At 50.5% G+C, this 15,419-nt stretch overlaps 1 protein-coding gene across 3 annotated transcripts; it reads right to left on the bottom strand.

Moving 5' to 3' along the window:
• Positions 1–7,321: 7,321 nt before the first annotated feature.
• On the bottom strand, positions 7,322–15,419 carry LOC134357140 (carbohydrate sulfotransferase 13-like). 3 transcript variants are annotated; one of them, XM_063068438.1, is made up of 3 exons: positions 14,384–15,419; positions 12,127–12,209; positions 7,322–9,590 (listed from the first exon to the last, which is right to left on the bottom strand). In XM_063068438.1, the coding sequence occupies exons 2-3, from the start codon at positions 12,181–12,183 to the stop codon at positions 8,736–8,738; spliced, it is 912 nt and encodes a 303-aa protein (XP_062924508.1). In that variant the 5' UTR covers positions 12,184–12,209; positions 14,384–15,419; the 3' UTR covers positions 7,322–8,735. The 3 variants fall into 3 exon arrangements, with proteins under 3 accessions (XP_062924508.1, XP_062924506.1, XP_062924507.1); XM_063068436.1 differs by lacking the exon at positions 14,384–15,419 and adding an exon at positions 12,902–13,120; XM_063068437.1 differs by lacking the exons at positions 12,127–12,209; positions 14,384–15,419 and adding an exon at positions 12,902–13,120.

The following is a 15,419-nucleotide window of genomic DNA, read 5'->3' as shown; positions in this document are numbered from 1 at the left end:
GTTTATTTGCGATTGTGTGTGCTCCTTTCCCGTTGCTGTATCCCCCTCTCTCTCTCTTTCTCTCTCTCTCCCTCTGTTTTTTGTTCTTTTTTCTATTTTTGTTATTCTCTCAAACAGAAAGGCGGATAAGTGTGCTGGAGCGAATAAGTGGCGTTATTCTCCGAGCCTGGGAGCCGGGCTGGGAAACAAGGGATTCATGGATCGGCTGATGGTGTCATAGATTGATCAGCAAGACGGGGGAGGGCGGTGCCCGGGAGAGGAGGCATCGGATTAAAATCCGATGGTCACCTCTCGCTCTTGCAGTTTGAAATTCACATGACTGATTTAGACCCTTCCGTTTTTTTTTAACTCTGTGTGTGTTTGTCTCTGTATGTGTGTGTATATCTGTCTGTGCCTGTGCGCCCTGTTCCTGTGTGTGCATGTGTGCCTGTCTGACTCTACATCTGTCTCTCTGTGTATGTGTGTATGTACCTGTGTATGTGTACACCTGTGTGCCTGTACCCATGCATACTGTGTGTGTGTGTGTACGTACACCTGTAGGTGTGTGTGTCCCTGTGTGTATGTGTGCCTGTGTCGGGATGCTTTCCGTGTGAATGAGCTCAGGAATGGCCCGGGGTGAAAAGATGCATTGCTTAAAAGACTTTCACAAAGACATCCTGAAGCCCTCCCCTGGGAAGAGCCCTGGGACAAGACAAGAGGACGAGGCAGATGGCAAGGTCCAGCCTCCTCCCTTCCCTGGTGTCCCCGGAGCTGAACAATTTGGTCGGAGGCGCAAAGGTGGGGGAGGGGGGGGGTTCAAAGCCAAGGAAGAGAGTTGAGCCTGGCAACAGGCCACGGCCAGTAGAAAGAGGCGGCTGGGTCTCTCTTTCTATACTGGTCAGCGGGTCTGGCTTTCAACTAAAAATCATTCTCTCAAACCAGAATTGCGGAAACTAGCAGCTCGCTTTATCCGTCCCTTTAAAATCATTAGGAAAATTAACCCGGTTAATACGAGTTAAAAGTTATACACGTTACAAGTTCACCGTTCTGTGAGAATTCATCCCACCTTTCATGTATCCAAATTGACATCTTTATTTTCTAGCCCCTTGGTCCCGATTCCCAAGCCCTCCCTTCCCCCAAAGATCACAGACGGTAAAAACTGTCTACGGTCTGCAAACTGCTTAATTCACGGAAATTAAGGGAACAACTGCAATACGTGTTAGACTGGGAGGGATATGGTCCAGAGGAACGGTGTTGGGTTCCTTCCAAAAAGGCTTTGGATCCTGATTTTATTTCAGAATTCCATCGTTTACACCCAGACAGCCCTGGGCCCTCCATAGCGGTAGTGGTTGTCACGACCTCGAGTCGTCGGTAGGGTATTCCGAGGGCTCTAAGATTTTCTCTTTTTTTCGTAGTATTCTCTGCATTTGATTAATTATAGTTATAATGTGTTGTTGTGCTCCGGGTTTTTAATGTGTGTAACCGTCTCAGCGGGGCCTATACACCAACCTAGCTCGTTAGCTAACTCTGCTAACAGCCACATGACTCGGCGGTGAGAAGCCTATCTTTTATTAAGAATATTGGTCCAGGGTCGTTATGATTTGTGGTTCAGCCAAACAGGAAAGTTGGGTTGTAGGTTGTAGCAAATGTCGTGTAAATACTCTCCGTACACAGCTATCGGTAGCCCAGGAATGACACCAGTATAAAATTATAGAGAAAGTATATTTACCAGATTTTCAATTTAACAAACAGTTACAGGGGAAAAAAAGGGACGGCCCCATTATAGTTAAACCAGTCGTATGCGCACATAAACTTAGAGCTCATTCTGGATTAGTTGGAGGTATTTCTCTTTACTCACGGTCCGGGTGAAAGGACCCGCCACATTCCAAACTTCCCTCGAAGACCAAGTCGAACGAACTGGCTGTCTCCTAGGAGTGTTGGCCCTTCCTCCTTGAAACCATTCGACTACACAAAGCACTTCTTGTAATGGCGACTCTCCATCCGACGGCTTTCCGAGGCATCTTCCCTTGTACCGTGCTCCGCAGTCCCGCGAAAGATCCCAGTCTAGACCACTGTCCTTCACAAAACTCTTCCCCACATCCATCCATCTATCTCTCTCTGATCCCATTTGGCTGACACACATTTCTGAGTTGCACAATATGGCTCCTTATCTTCAGCCGAAGCCAAAACGCTCTTTCCAGCAGGTCACACTGCTTTCACAGAAAACTACTAAAATAGGATATCTCACAGCATAGCAGTAGAAATTTTACATGTGATATAGCTAGGTCTTCTCTAGTTTACATTTAAGTTGCAATTGTCATTGGAAAGTTCCAATTAATTCTCCTCGATACTTTGCAGGTGTCCGAGTAAGTATCCTCGGTGTTATGTCTCTTTATCAGAATGGTTACTGGTCCGGAGTTGTAATTAGCCAGCCACCGATTGCTCCGTACCCTGGAGTGTATTTAAAGGGACCTCGGGGATCGGTGGTTCCGTAACACTGCGCAGGATCACGTGGAGACTAGGAAGAGTTAAATAAAACTAGCAATTTTACCAACAAAAAAAAGACAAAACACTAGAACATACAAGGTCTAGGATAACTCGGAATAACCCGGCCCGAGCAACGAGGAGTGAGCACCGCTCCTTTAAATACTCTCCGAGGCATGAAAGAATCCGTGCCCAGCTGATAAAGCACCAGACTAATAACAAGTTTACAAATAACCGTCCTGATAGAGACTGAAGTCCAACGATGCTTAATTGGAAGTATCCAAGGCCAATTCCAACGTAAGTATAAACTAAAGACCTAACTATGAGACATAAAACCCCGGAGCGCAGCCACACGTTATAATTACAATTAATAAAATGCGGAGAATGAAAAAAAACAACAGCCAAAATCTCAAAGCCCTCAGAATATTCTACCAATGACCTGAGGTTGTGACGGGTGTCACCTGCACGCTGTCCCCAGCACATCCTCAGACTGTGTTGGTCATTGGTAGAATGATTTATTTCACTGTACGTTTTGACGATTTGATGTTCATGTAACAGATAAATATAATCTTTATAATTTTCTCTGACACCTAGCTGTGTTTTACCACAGCACAACAAATGTAACGACATCTGTTAGTGATATAAACTTGATTCACATTCTGATTCAGAGTGGATCTATGACACGTGATCCCACATCCAAACCATTGACATCGATTCCTTCTCAGATTGGTGTATGATCCCACGGTCTATTTCGAAATGGAGCGGGGAATTCTCCCTGTGACCTATTGCCAATGTCTATTCCTGGAGAACCATCACTGGATTATAGTGCCTGCTCATTCCTCTCATTGCTGATATCTGCCGATTGGACATTTCCTTCACCACAATATTGGCCTCACTGGCCGAGCACGCTTGAGTGTCTTGTGTGTGAAAGGCCCGACAGAACTGTACGTCGTTTCTATAATTTATAGAAAAAGTCATAGAGCACGGAAACAGGCCCTTCGGCCCAAATGCCCCATGCTGACCAATCTGCTCATCTAAGATAGACCCATTTAGCCCATAACCTTTGAACCTTCCCAATCCATATACCTGGCCAAATATCTTTTGAATGTTGTTAATGTACTTGCTTCAACCACTTCCTCTGATCGCTTGTCCCATATACAGACCACCCTCCGGGTGAAGAGGGTACCCCGCAGGTTCCTATTAAATCTCTCCCTCTCACCTTAACCTGGGCCCTCTAGTTCTTAATCCTCAACCCTGGTAAAATACCGTGTGCATTCACCTGTATCCACGCCTCATGATTTTATTCAATCTCCCACGTCCCCAAGGATGAAGAGCTGTCCTGGCCAACCTCTCCTTATTACTCAGACCCTCGAGTCCTGGCAACATCCTCGTAAATCTTCTCCACACACTTTCCAGATTAATCATGACTTTCCTACAATATGGTTACCTAAACTGCACACAGTACAAAATTGTGTATAACTGATAAGTTGAGTGAGGTAGGGCTTCTCGACCTGGAGCGAAGGAGGATAAGAGGTGACGTGATAGAGGTGTACAAGGACTATAAGGGACTGGGATTGAGTGGGAAGCCAATAACTTTTTTCCCAGGGCAGAAATAACTAATACAAGACAGCAGCGCCCACAAAGTGCCGGAGGAACTCAACAGGCCAGGCAGCATCTATGGAAAAGAGTACAGTCAGCGTTTAGAGCCGAGACCCTTCATCAGCGGGGTGCCTGGCCTGCTGAGTTCCTCCGGCATTTTGTGTGTTGCTTGGATTTCCGGCAGCTGCAGATTTTCATTTGCTTGTGATTGGAATACAAGAGAGCATCGTTTTAAGATTATTGGAGGAACGTATAGGGGGGATATCGGATGTAGTTTTTGTTTAAAACACAGAGTGTGGATGTGTGTGGAACGTAGGTGTTGTGTAGAGGCAGATACATTCGGGACATTAAAGGGTCTCTCAGCTAATCACATGAATGATAGAAAAAATTGAGGGCTGTGTGAGAAGGGAAGTGCCAGATTCATCTTGAAAGTGGTTAAAGGGTCGGCGTAACGTCATGAGCCGAAGCGCTTGTACTGTGTTGGAGTTTTCTATGTACGATGTTCTGTTCCCTGGAGTGTAGGAGCAGGAGGGAAGATCTGACAGAGGGGTATAGGTAGGGTAAATGCAAGCAGGCTTTTTTCCACTAGAATGAGACTAGAACTAGAGATCATGGGTTAAGGGTGAAAGGTGAAATGTTTAAGGGGTACATGAGGGCGAATGTTTTTACTCTGGGGCTGGTGAGGGTGTGGAACGAGTTGCCAGCGGAAGTGGTGGATGCGGGTATGATTGCAACATTAAAGAGAAGTTTTAGGAAGCACATGGGTGGGTGGGTGGGTGGGAGGGGAAAGGGGGGGCTACAGTCCAGGTGCAGGACGATGGGACAAGGCAGACTAGATGGGCCGAATAGCCTTTTCCTGTGCTGAGGTGATCTTGGGCTACAGAAGCGAGCACAGGGCTGGTATACAGGCAGGAACAGAATAAAAGAGGAGAGAACACCAGGAGAGCAGTTGAAACTTCGAAGTAAATTCATTATATGTCACAATGTACTACCCTGAGATTCGTTTTCTTCTGGGCATTCGTAGTAGAATAAAGAACAGAAACCCACGGAATACTTTTATTACGAAAATATTTTTACCAACTTTTATCAAAGCACACTAACTTTATATCCACGTTTCTCACGCGTTCGCGAGATTAAACATATTAACTGATCGATTAAACAAAAATGAATGCTCGGTTGAACCCACTGCGTCGGAGAATTTCAGAACACAGGAACAGAAGAAATAGGAACGGGAGTAGGCCATCGATAAGACCATGGCTGATCTGACCATGGACTCATCTCCATCTACCTGCCTTTTCCCCATCACCCTTACTATGCAAAAATCTGTCCAACCTTGTCTTAAATATATTTACTGAGGTAGACTCCACTGCTTCATTGAGTAGAGAATTCCACAGATTCACCACTCTCTGGAAAAAGCAGTTCCTCCTCATCTCCATCTGAAATCTACCCCCCTCCCCCGAATCTTCAGGCTATGTCCTCACCAATAATTTACCCAATTTTTCAACCAGTTGCTGGGATTGTCCAAATTAACTACACTACACCAGCTAATGAAGGACAAAGCACCCAGCAAAAGGTTCAACGATTAGCTTTATTTGTCACAGGTACATCAAAACATAGCCAGGGTCCTGACTGAACAGCGGCAGGCATCCAGGTTTCAGCGCTCCAGTTCCCCGGAGTACGGTTAGCTGCCGCTGTCCCTTTAAGACTCAGAGAGCCAATTATTTCCCGCCACATTCCTTCCTGTGTTTAAAGGCCTCGTGCTGAGCACTCAGTGCTCAATCGTAGGAGTTCCATTCCTAATACTACTCTTCGTGATTTTACCTTTGGATTTTGTTTGTGTCGTCTTGTTTACTTCGAGTCTCAGTTAATTTTAGCCCTTACTCAGCATTTGGGTTCACCGCTACCCATAGCCCTCTCGTTACAAATATACCTACATACATCGTTTGCACCAACAAAAAATTTTGCTTCATTCTTTTTACACTGTAGGGAGGCAACTCCTAACCAATTCACCTTCTCCTTATAATTCATGTCCTCCTGTCCTAACAACCTTGGAAAGCTTTTATTTATTGATTGATTGATATACAGCGGGGATAGGCCCTTCCCGCTGCGCCGCCCAGCAACCCCCACTTTAACCCCGGCCTAATCACTGGGCAATTTACAATGACCAAGTGACTTACCAACTGGTGCACGTTTGGACTGTGAGAGGAAAGCCCCGCGGTCACGTCCAAACACCTTACAGGCAACAGCGGGAACTGAACCAGAGTTGATGGCGTTGTAAAGCGTTGAGCGAACCACTACGCCAGAGTGCCGCCCCGAATTATGTTTGCCCCTGCTAGCCAACCTCCCGGACTAGACCGGAGCCTTAAGAACATCCTCTAAATTTTCCCTGCGCTCTTTTAGTCAACGAGATTCATTGTGGGCTTTTTTAAAAAATTGTGTTCTTTGTATTTAGTGGGGGTTTTATTGTACTGCATCTGACCCAGAGTAACAATCACTTGTTCTTGAATAGATAGATTCTGGATCGGCCTTTACAGTTACCCGAGGACCCAGCAACAGACAACCCCTTAGCAGAACATCATACGCGACTCGTGTGTTCGCATTTGTACTTCTCAGTGGTACTGGTGAGGGCACAAAACCTCCCGCACCTCCACCCTATCCTGCACCAGGAACTGTAGATGCCACGCGTCGGATCTGCTTTGAGAAAAAGGCCGTTGCGGACTGAAATGGGGAGGGGTGATTCTCCCAGCGAGGGACATTTGGAATTCTTTCTCAAGAAGAGTTCCGGAGCCTCCGTCACTGTCTTCACTCACAACTCCTTGGGTTTCAGAAAGACACGGGATAGGGTTCTGATCATTTCAATACAACAGTGCACGGCATCTCAGTAACAGAATGCAGGATGAAGTGTTACAGTTAGCGAAAGTACAGGGTATCCATACATGAGTGGGGATAGGGCAAAAGAAAAGATAGATCTCACCTGCCCCCTTTCACTTTCTCCCTCTTCACCCTCCGCCAGTCACTCTTCACAATCCTGCCCCCTCACTCTCCACTCACTCCCCCATCTGCGTTCCCACTCATTCTCTCTCTCAACTCTCCCTTCACACACTCTCTCCCAGCCCAATCCTCGTTTACCCTCTTCTCCTCTCTCTCAACCCTCTCCCTCCCCCATTCTCTCCAACCTTCCACATTCTCTCCCACGCACTGTTCTCTTTCCCACCCTACTCCCCCTTCACTCACTCCCCCGCCCCAACTCCTCCTTGATCATCTCCGACCTTCACCCTTTCCCCATCCCTCTCTCTCGGCCTCCATTCACTCCTCCACTTTGTCTGCACCCACTTTTCGTCACCACTCCCGGTTTTTCCACGCTCCGTGGAAGAGTGCAGCCCCACACGCACCCGGCAAACAGAGCACCCTGACGCGCGGAAGACCTACCGCCCCGGGGTGCTGTGGGGGTGGGGACCGGTGCGCGAGCGTCAACAATCCACCGTCCCCGCGCAGACCACAGTCGGGGGAGGGGGAGGCGAGGAACACTCTGCACCACCGCCCCCCCCCCCGTGACATAACGGAACGCTCCAGCAAGTCACCGCGTCCGCGCTGTCCTTCCCTCCAAACCCCACACTCATATAACCACATAACAATTACAGCACGGAAACAGGCCATCTCGGCCCTCCTAGTCCGTGCCGAACTCTTACTCTCACCTAGTCCCACCGACCTGCACTCAGCCCATAACCCTCCATTCCTTTCCTGTCCATATATCTGTCCAATTTAACTTTAAACGATAATATCGAACCTGCCTCAACCACTTCTGCTGGAAGCTCGTTCCACACAGCTACCACTCTCTGAGTAAAGAAGTTCCCCCTCATGTTACCCCTAAACTTTTGTCCTCTAATTCTCAACCCATGTCCTCTTGTTTGAATCTTCCCCACTCTCAACAGAAAAAGCCTATCCACGTCAACTCTATCAATCCCTCTCATATTTTCAAACACCTCTATCAAGTCCCCCCTCAACCTTCTACGCTCCAAAGAATAAAGACCCAACTTGTTCAACCTTTCTCTGTAACTTAAGAGATGAAACCCAAGTAACATTTTAGTAAACCTCCGCTGTACCCTCTCAATTTTATTGACATCTTTCCTATAATTCGGTGACCAGAACTGTACATAATACTCCAAATTTGGCCCTCTACAATTTCAACATTACATCCCAACTCCTATACTCAATGCTCTGATTTATAAAGGCCAGCATACCAAAAGCTTTCTTCACCACCCTATCCACATGAGATTCCACCTTCAGGGAACTATGCACCATTATTCCTAGATCCCTCTGTTCTACTGCATTCTTCAATGCCCTACCATTTACCATGCATGTCCTATTTTGATTAGTCCTACCAAAATGTAGCACCTCACATTTTTCAGCAGTAAACTCCATCTGCCATCTTTCAGCCCACTCTTCTAACTGGCCTAAATCTCTCTGCAAGCTTTGAAAACCTTCCTCCTCATCCACAACGCCACCTATCTGCATACTTACTCATCCAATTTACCACCCCATCATCCAGATCATTAATATAAATGACAAACAACATTGGACCCAGTACAGATCCCTGAGGCACACCGCTACGCACCATCCTCCAATCTCCCCTCGGAAACGCGCGCCACCCACCCCGCCACAGGAGCGCGCCCTCAGTCGCTGTCCAGGTAGGCGGGCACGCTGTAGTTAAACAGCTCGTAGTCCAGTCGGTAGATGCGGTAGAGCTTCCGGCGGTAGAAGGCGGAGAGGTTGCGGAAGTAGGCAGCGGTCATGCCAAGGGTGGTCGGCCCGTTGGACCCGGTTGCAGGCGCCGGGAAGGCGACGGGGTGCTCGTGCCCGGCCAACGCCAGCAGGTAGCGCGCGTCGGCTGCGAGCGTCTCGTGGCGGCCCAGCACGTCGTAGCGGAGGTGGCACGGGTGGCAGAGCGCGTACACAGTCTCCCAGTGCTCGTTGAAGGGCCCGTCGCGCACGCGTGTGCGCGGGTCCGCCAGGTACCAGGCGAACTCGGCGAAGGTGACGTCGGCGCCGCTCCAGCGTGCACGCGCGCTGGGCCGTTGCCGGTGCCGCCGCACGATGCGCGTGCCGTACCGCCGGTGGAAGGCGTGGGCGCGGGCTTGCGCAAACTTGTTGCGGTAGGCGGACACGAGCCGCTCGAAGGGCTCGCGCACGAAGAGGAACTTGAGGTAGTGGCGGAGGCGCTGGTTGATGCCGGCCGGCGGGTAGGTGTCCAGCGTGGGCAGGCGGCCCGGGGAGTGTGCCTGGGCGGCCGGGATGTCCAGCGGCTTGGCCGCCTGGCCGGCCAGCACCTGCAACACCCGCTTCCAGTTGGTGCTCGCCACCTTGGGCACGTAGCAGTAGAGCAGGCGATGGCGGTTGTCCACGATCAGGTGGCGGAGGTCGGCGGCCGAGAGCGGGCTGGAAGGGCGGCCGTGAGCCGCGCACGCCCGTTCCAGCTCGGCCCTGCGTTGCTGCTGGATTCGCTGTTGCTGGGGGTCCAACCCGGGGAGCTGCGGGACAGAAACAGGGTACGGGGGTCAGTGGGGTGGGCGGATCAGCCGTCCGGTCCATCTGGTCACCCATCCCGCTGTGGTCAGCCGGCTGGTCACTCCAGTGGCTGGTCCGGGCTGCGCGGGTGTGGGATGGGAATAGGACACTGTGGTCAGTGGGGTAGGGTTGAGGTCCGCTCCCCCCGTCCCATCACCTGCCCGGTCCTACCGTGGTCAGTGTTCAATCCCTCCGGCTGGCTGGTCCAAGCTGGTAAGCTCTGGGCAGGAACAGGACACAGGGCACAGTCAGTTGGTCAGGAGCCCAGCCCCTCGGGTCTCCTGTCCCACCGTGGTCAGCTGTCTGATCCCTCTGGACTCCTGTTCGGACTGTGTGAGTGACCGGAGAGACCTGACGGGAGAACTGGACAACTGGCCACAGTGAAAGAGGTGATGAGGTGATGGGCAGTGGAGCTAACCACAGCGGGCCGAGGAACCAAAAAGATACCAGTCGCCCATTCAGTCCCTCTGGCTACAAGTTGCACCATGGTCCCCCTTCTGTGCCCTGTCTCATTGGTCAGCTGTCCAGTACCCTGTCACGTCTCTCTGGCTATAATTTTCTTCTGCATTGGTCTGGGCAGGGTCAGCTGTGGAGCAGGAACATGACATTGTGGAGGATAAATAGGACAGGCGGGGTCAGGTGTCCAGTCCATCCAGTTCCTCCGGTCCCTGGTCCAAGCCCGCAAGCTGTTGGCGTAGAGGTCAGTGTGGTGGGCAGATTCAGCTAACTGGTCATCTATTCAGTCCGCTCTGGTCACTGGTAGAGCGCCCCTCACCCCTGTTCTGCCACCGTCAACTGACTGATCATCCGCCCCACCATGGTGAAGCATCCGTACCTTGGTCACGGGGTCGGCTGTGGGGGGGGGGCAGGGTACATGACATGGGGGTCAGTGGGTGAGAAGGGTCAGCTGTCCGGTCCCGCTGGTTCAGCCATGGTATTGTGTTTACCACGGTAACTGCCCTGCTTTTCCAGTTACCCATCCACCCAACCTATCGAAGATTGATAAACCGAGAGAGTGGGGAGTCTAGGGTCCAGCCTCACAATAGAGGGACGTCTATTTAGAACGGAAATAATGAGGAATTTCAGGTGGTGAATCGGAGGAACTCATTGGCACAGACGACTCTGAAGGCCAAGTCATTGGCTGTAATTAAAGTGGAGGTTGGTTAGTCAGGGTGCCAAAGGCTGTAAGGAAAGAATAAGAGAATGTGTTTCAGAGGGATAACAAATCAGTCATGATGGGATGGCGGAACAGACTCGATGGGCCGAAAGCCCTAATTCTGCTCATTGTATTATGGAGTTTTTCCCCCCTAGAGCGTAGGAGCATGAGGGAAATTTGCTCGGGGTATACAAAATTGAGGTGTACAGATCGGATAAATGCTTTTTCCACTGAGGTTGGTGAGACTAGAAACTAGAGGTTAAGGGCGAAAGGTGAAGTATTAAGGGGAACTTCTTCAGTCGGGGGGTGGGGAGTAGATTGTGGGACGAGCTGCCAGAGGAAGAGGTGGATGCGGTTTCGATTTTAATATTTGTGAACTTTGTATAAGAAGGGTTGTGAAGGAGAGAGACCCTGGTGCAGGTTGGTGGGACCAGGTTCTGGACAGGCCGGATGCATCGAAAGATCTCTCTGAGTGTAGTGTTCTATGACTCAAGTGATATCTGGACTGATTCCAGATCCCCAGCACCATTTTAGAAGGAAGTCTTAAATATTAGGTCAGCTGCTGGAGTGGTAGCTTCCACAAACAGTGTCACAGAGCAGGTAGAGAAGTTTGGCCGAAACCATTCCAATACTGTAAAAGGAAAATGCTGGAGGAACTCGGCAGGCCAAACAGCGTCTAGGGAAAGAGTACAGTCGAGGTTTCGGGCCGAAACCCTTCGGCCGGGCTGAGTTTATACATTTGAAAGGGTGGGCACTACAGAAATGCACAGAACGCAGCAACCAAATTGTGTACAACAAACTCCCATTAATTACAGTTTGAGAATGACTGGGTATGTGCATTAGGGATTAATATCTTCCCGGGTAGCGGTTAGCTTAACGCTACTACAGGGCCAACGCCCCGGGTTCAAGTGCAGCCGCTGTCTGTGAGGAGTTTGTACGTTCTCCCCGTGACCGAATGCGTTTCTTCCGGATGTCCGGTTTGCTCCCAAGGACAACATCTCTAAAACTGCCCCTCGCGCGGCGCTCCCTCGGTGCCGCTCCTCCCGCATTGAATCTGCCCCAGCCGTATTCTATCAAACCTCTCGGTGAATTTTCCAGTCTTTATCCCGTTGTCTCTGACTGGGATTCCCCCCAGTTTTTTTGGGGGGGGCGGGGCGTCTGTGACCTGTGACCAGCCTGGGATGGCACCAGCCGGAGACGGGAAAGCTCTGCCCGAGCGACCCGTCCCCAATTCCGTCGCCAGCGAGCAACCAAACGCCAGCACCCCTCCCCCTCCCGCCAGTGCCTTTCCGGTGTGGCCATTGAGGGAAGGTGTTCAGTGAACAGAGGGGGCCCCTTCCTACCTTGCTGAGGTTGAAAGACCAGTCACTCAGGGCTGTGCGCTTCTTTCCAGACCTCATCTTTACCACCCTCAGTCGGTCAAAGGCTGTAACAGGCAAAACATCCAAAATAAAAATCTGTTTGGATCGAGGGAGGCTAAGGGTTGATTTGATAGAAGTCTGCAAGATGTTGAGAGGTTTTGACCGAGTGCACAGCCAGAGACATTTTCCCCACGGCCAATAATCCTAAAGTGATCGGGGGGGGGGGAATCTCGGGCTGGTGACAGGGGTTTTCTTTACACACACGGTACGCACTGCCAGGAGCGGTGGTAAAGCCGGGTACATTGGAGAGATTTAAGAGACACACGGAGACTAGAAAATGCCGGAGGGAACGGTTAGATTGATCTTGGAGTCGGTTAAAGGTACGGCACAACATCGTGGGCCGAATGGCCTGTACTGTTCTATGCTGATTTCACACCGTGTGTCCCACCCTGTCCTGTCCAACCCACCCCGGCCCACTCCCCACTCCCCACTCCACCTCTACCTCAAACTTCAAGAAGTGGAGGCTCGGGAAGGTGACATCCATTTACTAAACCCCTCGGCACCCTTTTGTCATCGCTCCCATCGAGGCGCAGGTACTGGAGCCTGACCACACACACTCAACGATTCAGGAACAGCTTCTTTCCCCTCTGCCATCCGACTTCTGTTCAAAATCGTTTATATATATATATATATATATATTCCCTTTTTTTAGGTCAACTTGCGAAACGCATCTGGCCGATTTCAATCTCTACCTTACCTGGGCTGAAGCCGCCGTGCAAGTAAACGGTCAGTAGCAGTAAGGATCCGAAACACACGACAACCAAGCGAACTGCGTGTCTCCGGCTCCGCGGCATCCCTCCCGCCCAGTACAACGCACAGAAAGCTCCGTGCGCTGCCCGCTCTCCTCGCCCTCCGGCCCCTCCCTGGGGCCAAACCGCAGAAATCCACTGCCTACACTGCTCTCCTTCCGCCCCTCTCGCAGCGCTACACACACACACACACACCGCGTAATGGTCGCACCCGCCCCTCTCCCACCGCCACACACAGTCTGTGTACTGGCCGCCTCTCTCTCAGAGCCACACACCCACAATCTCCGTGTACTGGCCGCCCCCGCCCCCACCTCTCCCCCAGCGCCACACACGCACAGTCTCCGTGTACTGGCCGCCCGTCTCGCAGCGCCCCACACACACACGCACACTCTCCGTGTACTGGCCGCCCGTCTCGCAGCGCCCCACACACACACGCACACTCTCCGTGTACTGGCCGCCCGTCTCGCAGCGCCCCACACACACACGCACACTCTCCGTGTACTGGCCGCCCGTCTCGCAGCGCCCCACACACACACACACACACACACACACACACACACATTCTCCGTGTAGTGGTCGCCTCCGCTACAGTGCAACAGCTGAATATAGGAATTTACCGGCCCCTGCATTCCCTTCCTGGGGCTGATCTCCGAACTGCAAGCCTCGTTCACTTCTCAGAACGTTTAAATTTAAATGAAAAGGTGTTTTATGCATTAAATATCTAAACACAAGGAAAACTTTGGGGTGTTGGGGAAATTTGGAAACAAAAGCGTGCCCACTCTCTCCCACTTTGTCAACCCGATACCGAAAGCCTCTAATCGGCGGGAGAGAAGGTATTGAAGAACGGACGAGAAACGTATAGTAAACACAGGATTCCGCAGATGCTGTCAGCAACACACACAAAATGCTGGAGGAACTCCGCAGGCCAGGCAGCATCTGAGGAAATTAATAAACAGTCAACATTTCGGGCCGAGACCCTTCATTTGGACGCGTGGTTCTTGGAAACCTGCGGATATTCAGATATTTTGGTCAGGCAGCGCCAAGAGCGAGACAGAGAAGACCCCACCCCTGCATATCCTGACTCGGTTACAGCAGTAAGTTATATTTTGACCAGCATGAATTCGAAAGGCCGAATGACCTCCTATACCGTAATAACTGTATGATTAGAAGGACCGTGTCCTGCTGAGAAGACGGGTTCCAATGCGCTACATCCACCACCCCGGGCAGCCACCACTCTCGGTGTAAAAAAAAACTTGGCCAGAACATCTCCTTTGAACTTATCTCCTCTCTCCATAACGCTGGTGTTAGATATTTGGGCCCTGGGGAAAAGACATCGTCGGCCCACCAGGAACTTAAAGAAAAACCGTTATTGCATATTCCCTCAGCTTTCGCCGCTCCAGAGAAAACAACCGATTTTTTTCCAACCCCACCTTACAGCTCATACCCTCGAATCCGGGCAGCATCCTGGTAAGCCTCTTCGGCATCCTCTCCAAAGCCTCGGTATCCAGTGTAATGGGATGTACGGAACTGAATGTACATTGGCCTAAACAGAGTTTTATAAAGCTGCAGTTTGACTTTCCCACTCTCGAACTCGGTGCCTCGACTAACAAAGGCACGTTAACAAAGCAGGAGCGTTTGATGGCTCGGAGTCTGGTACCAACCCGAGCGCGGGAGAACTGCAGCGGCAAAATATGGATAGGCCGAGATAAAGCGGATGTGGAGAAGATGCTTCGTCTAGTGAGAAGTCTAGCACCAAAGGGCACATTCTCAGAACAGAGGGACGTCCATTTAGAGCGGAGATGAGGAGGAATATCTCCAGCCGAAGGGTGGCGAACCTGTGGAACTTTATCGCCAGTGACAGTTGTGGGTGCCAAATCGTTGAGTATAGTTAAAACGGGGATTGCTAGGTTCTTGATTAGTCAGGGTGTCAAAGGTTTCAGAGAGAGGGCAGGAGAATGGGGTTGAGAGGGATAGTAAATCAGCCATGATGGAATGGCAGAGCAGACTCGATTGGCCGAATGGTCTAATTCTGCTCCTATCTCGTATGGAATGGATACAGTCCGGTGCACGTCGGTGGAACTAGGCAGGTTAATAGTTTAGCACGGACTAGATGAGCCGAAGGGCCTGTTTTTGTGCCGTAATATTCTATGACGACCAAATGTCCTCGCTGCAGACAAAAAGCCGTCGATTATTAACTAATTCTCAATGAGAGTCATAGCCTCATTTGTTGAAAATGGTTCAGGCGCGGGGTAGGGTTCATTGTCCTGTTTGACTAAACTGACCCAGGCAAAAGCGGTAAATATGATAACGATACTGGTGAATAATTAACCTGGCCCGTTCTGCTGATTGCAGTGGAAAAAAATAAATAATGCCCTCTGGATTCAGATATCCTGGCCTTCGATGTTTGCACAGGTCCCAGTCCAACACAGCACAGTTTTGTGGATGGTTAACTTGGTTTATTTAATG

This window comes from Mobula hypostoma, chromosome 15 (genome assembly GCF_963921235.1).
Source record: "Mobula hypostoma chromosome 15, sMobHyp1.1, whole genome shotgun sequence".
Taxonomy (NCBI): domain Eukaryota; kingdom Metazoa; phylum Chordata; class Chondrichthyes; order Myliobatiformes; family Myliobatidae; genus Mobula; species Mobula hypostoma.
This window is presented reverse-complemented; position numbering and strand designations above follow the sequence as displayed.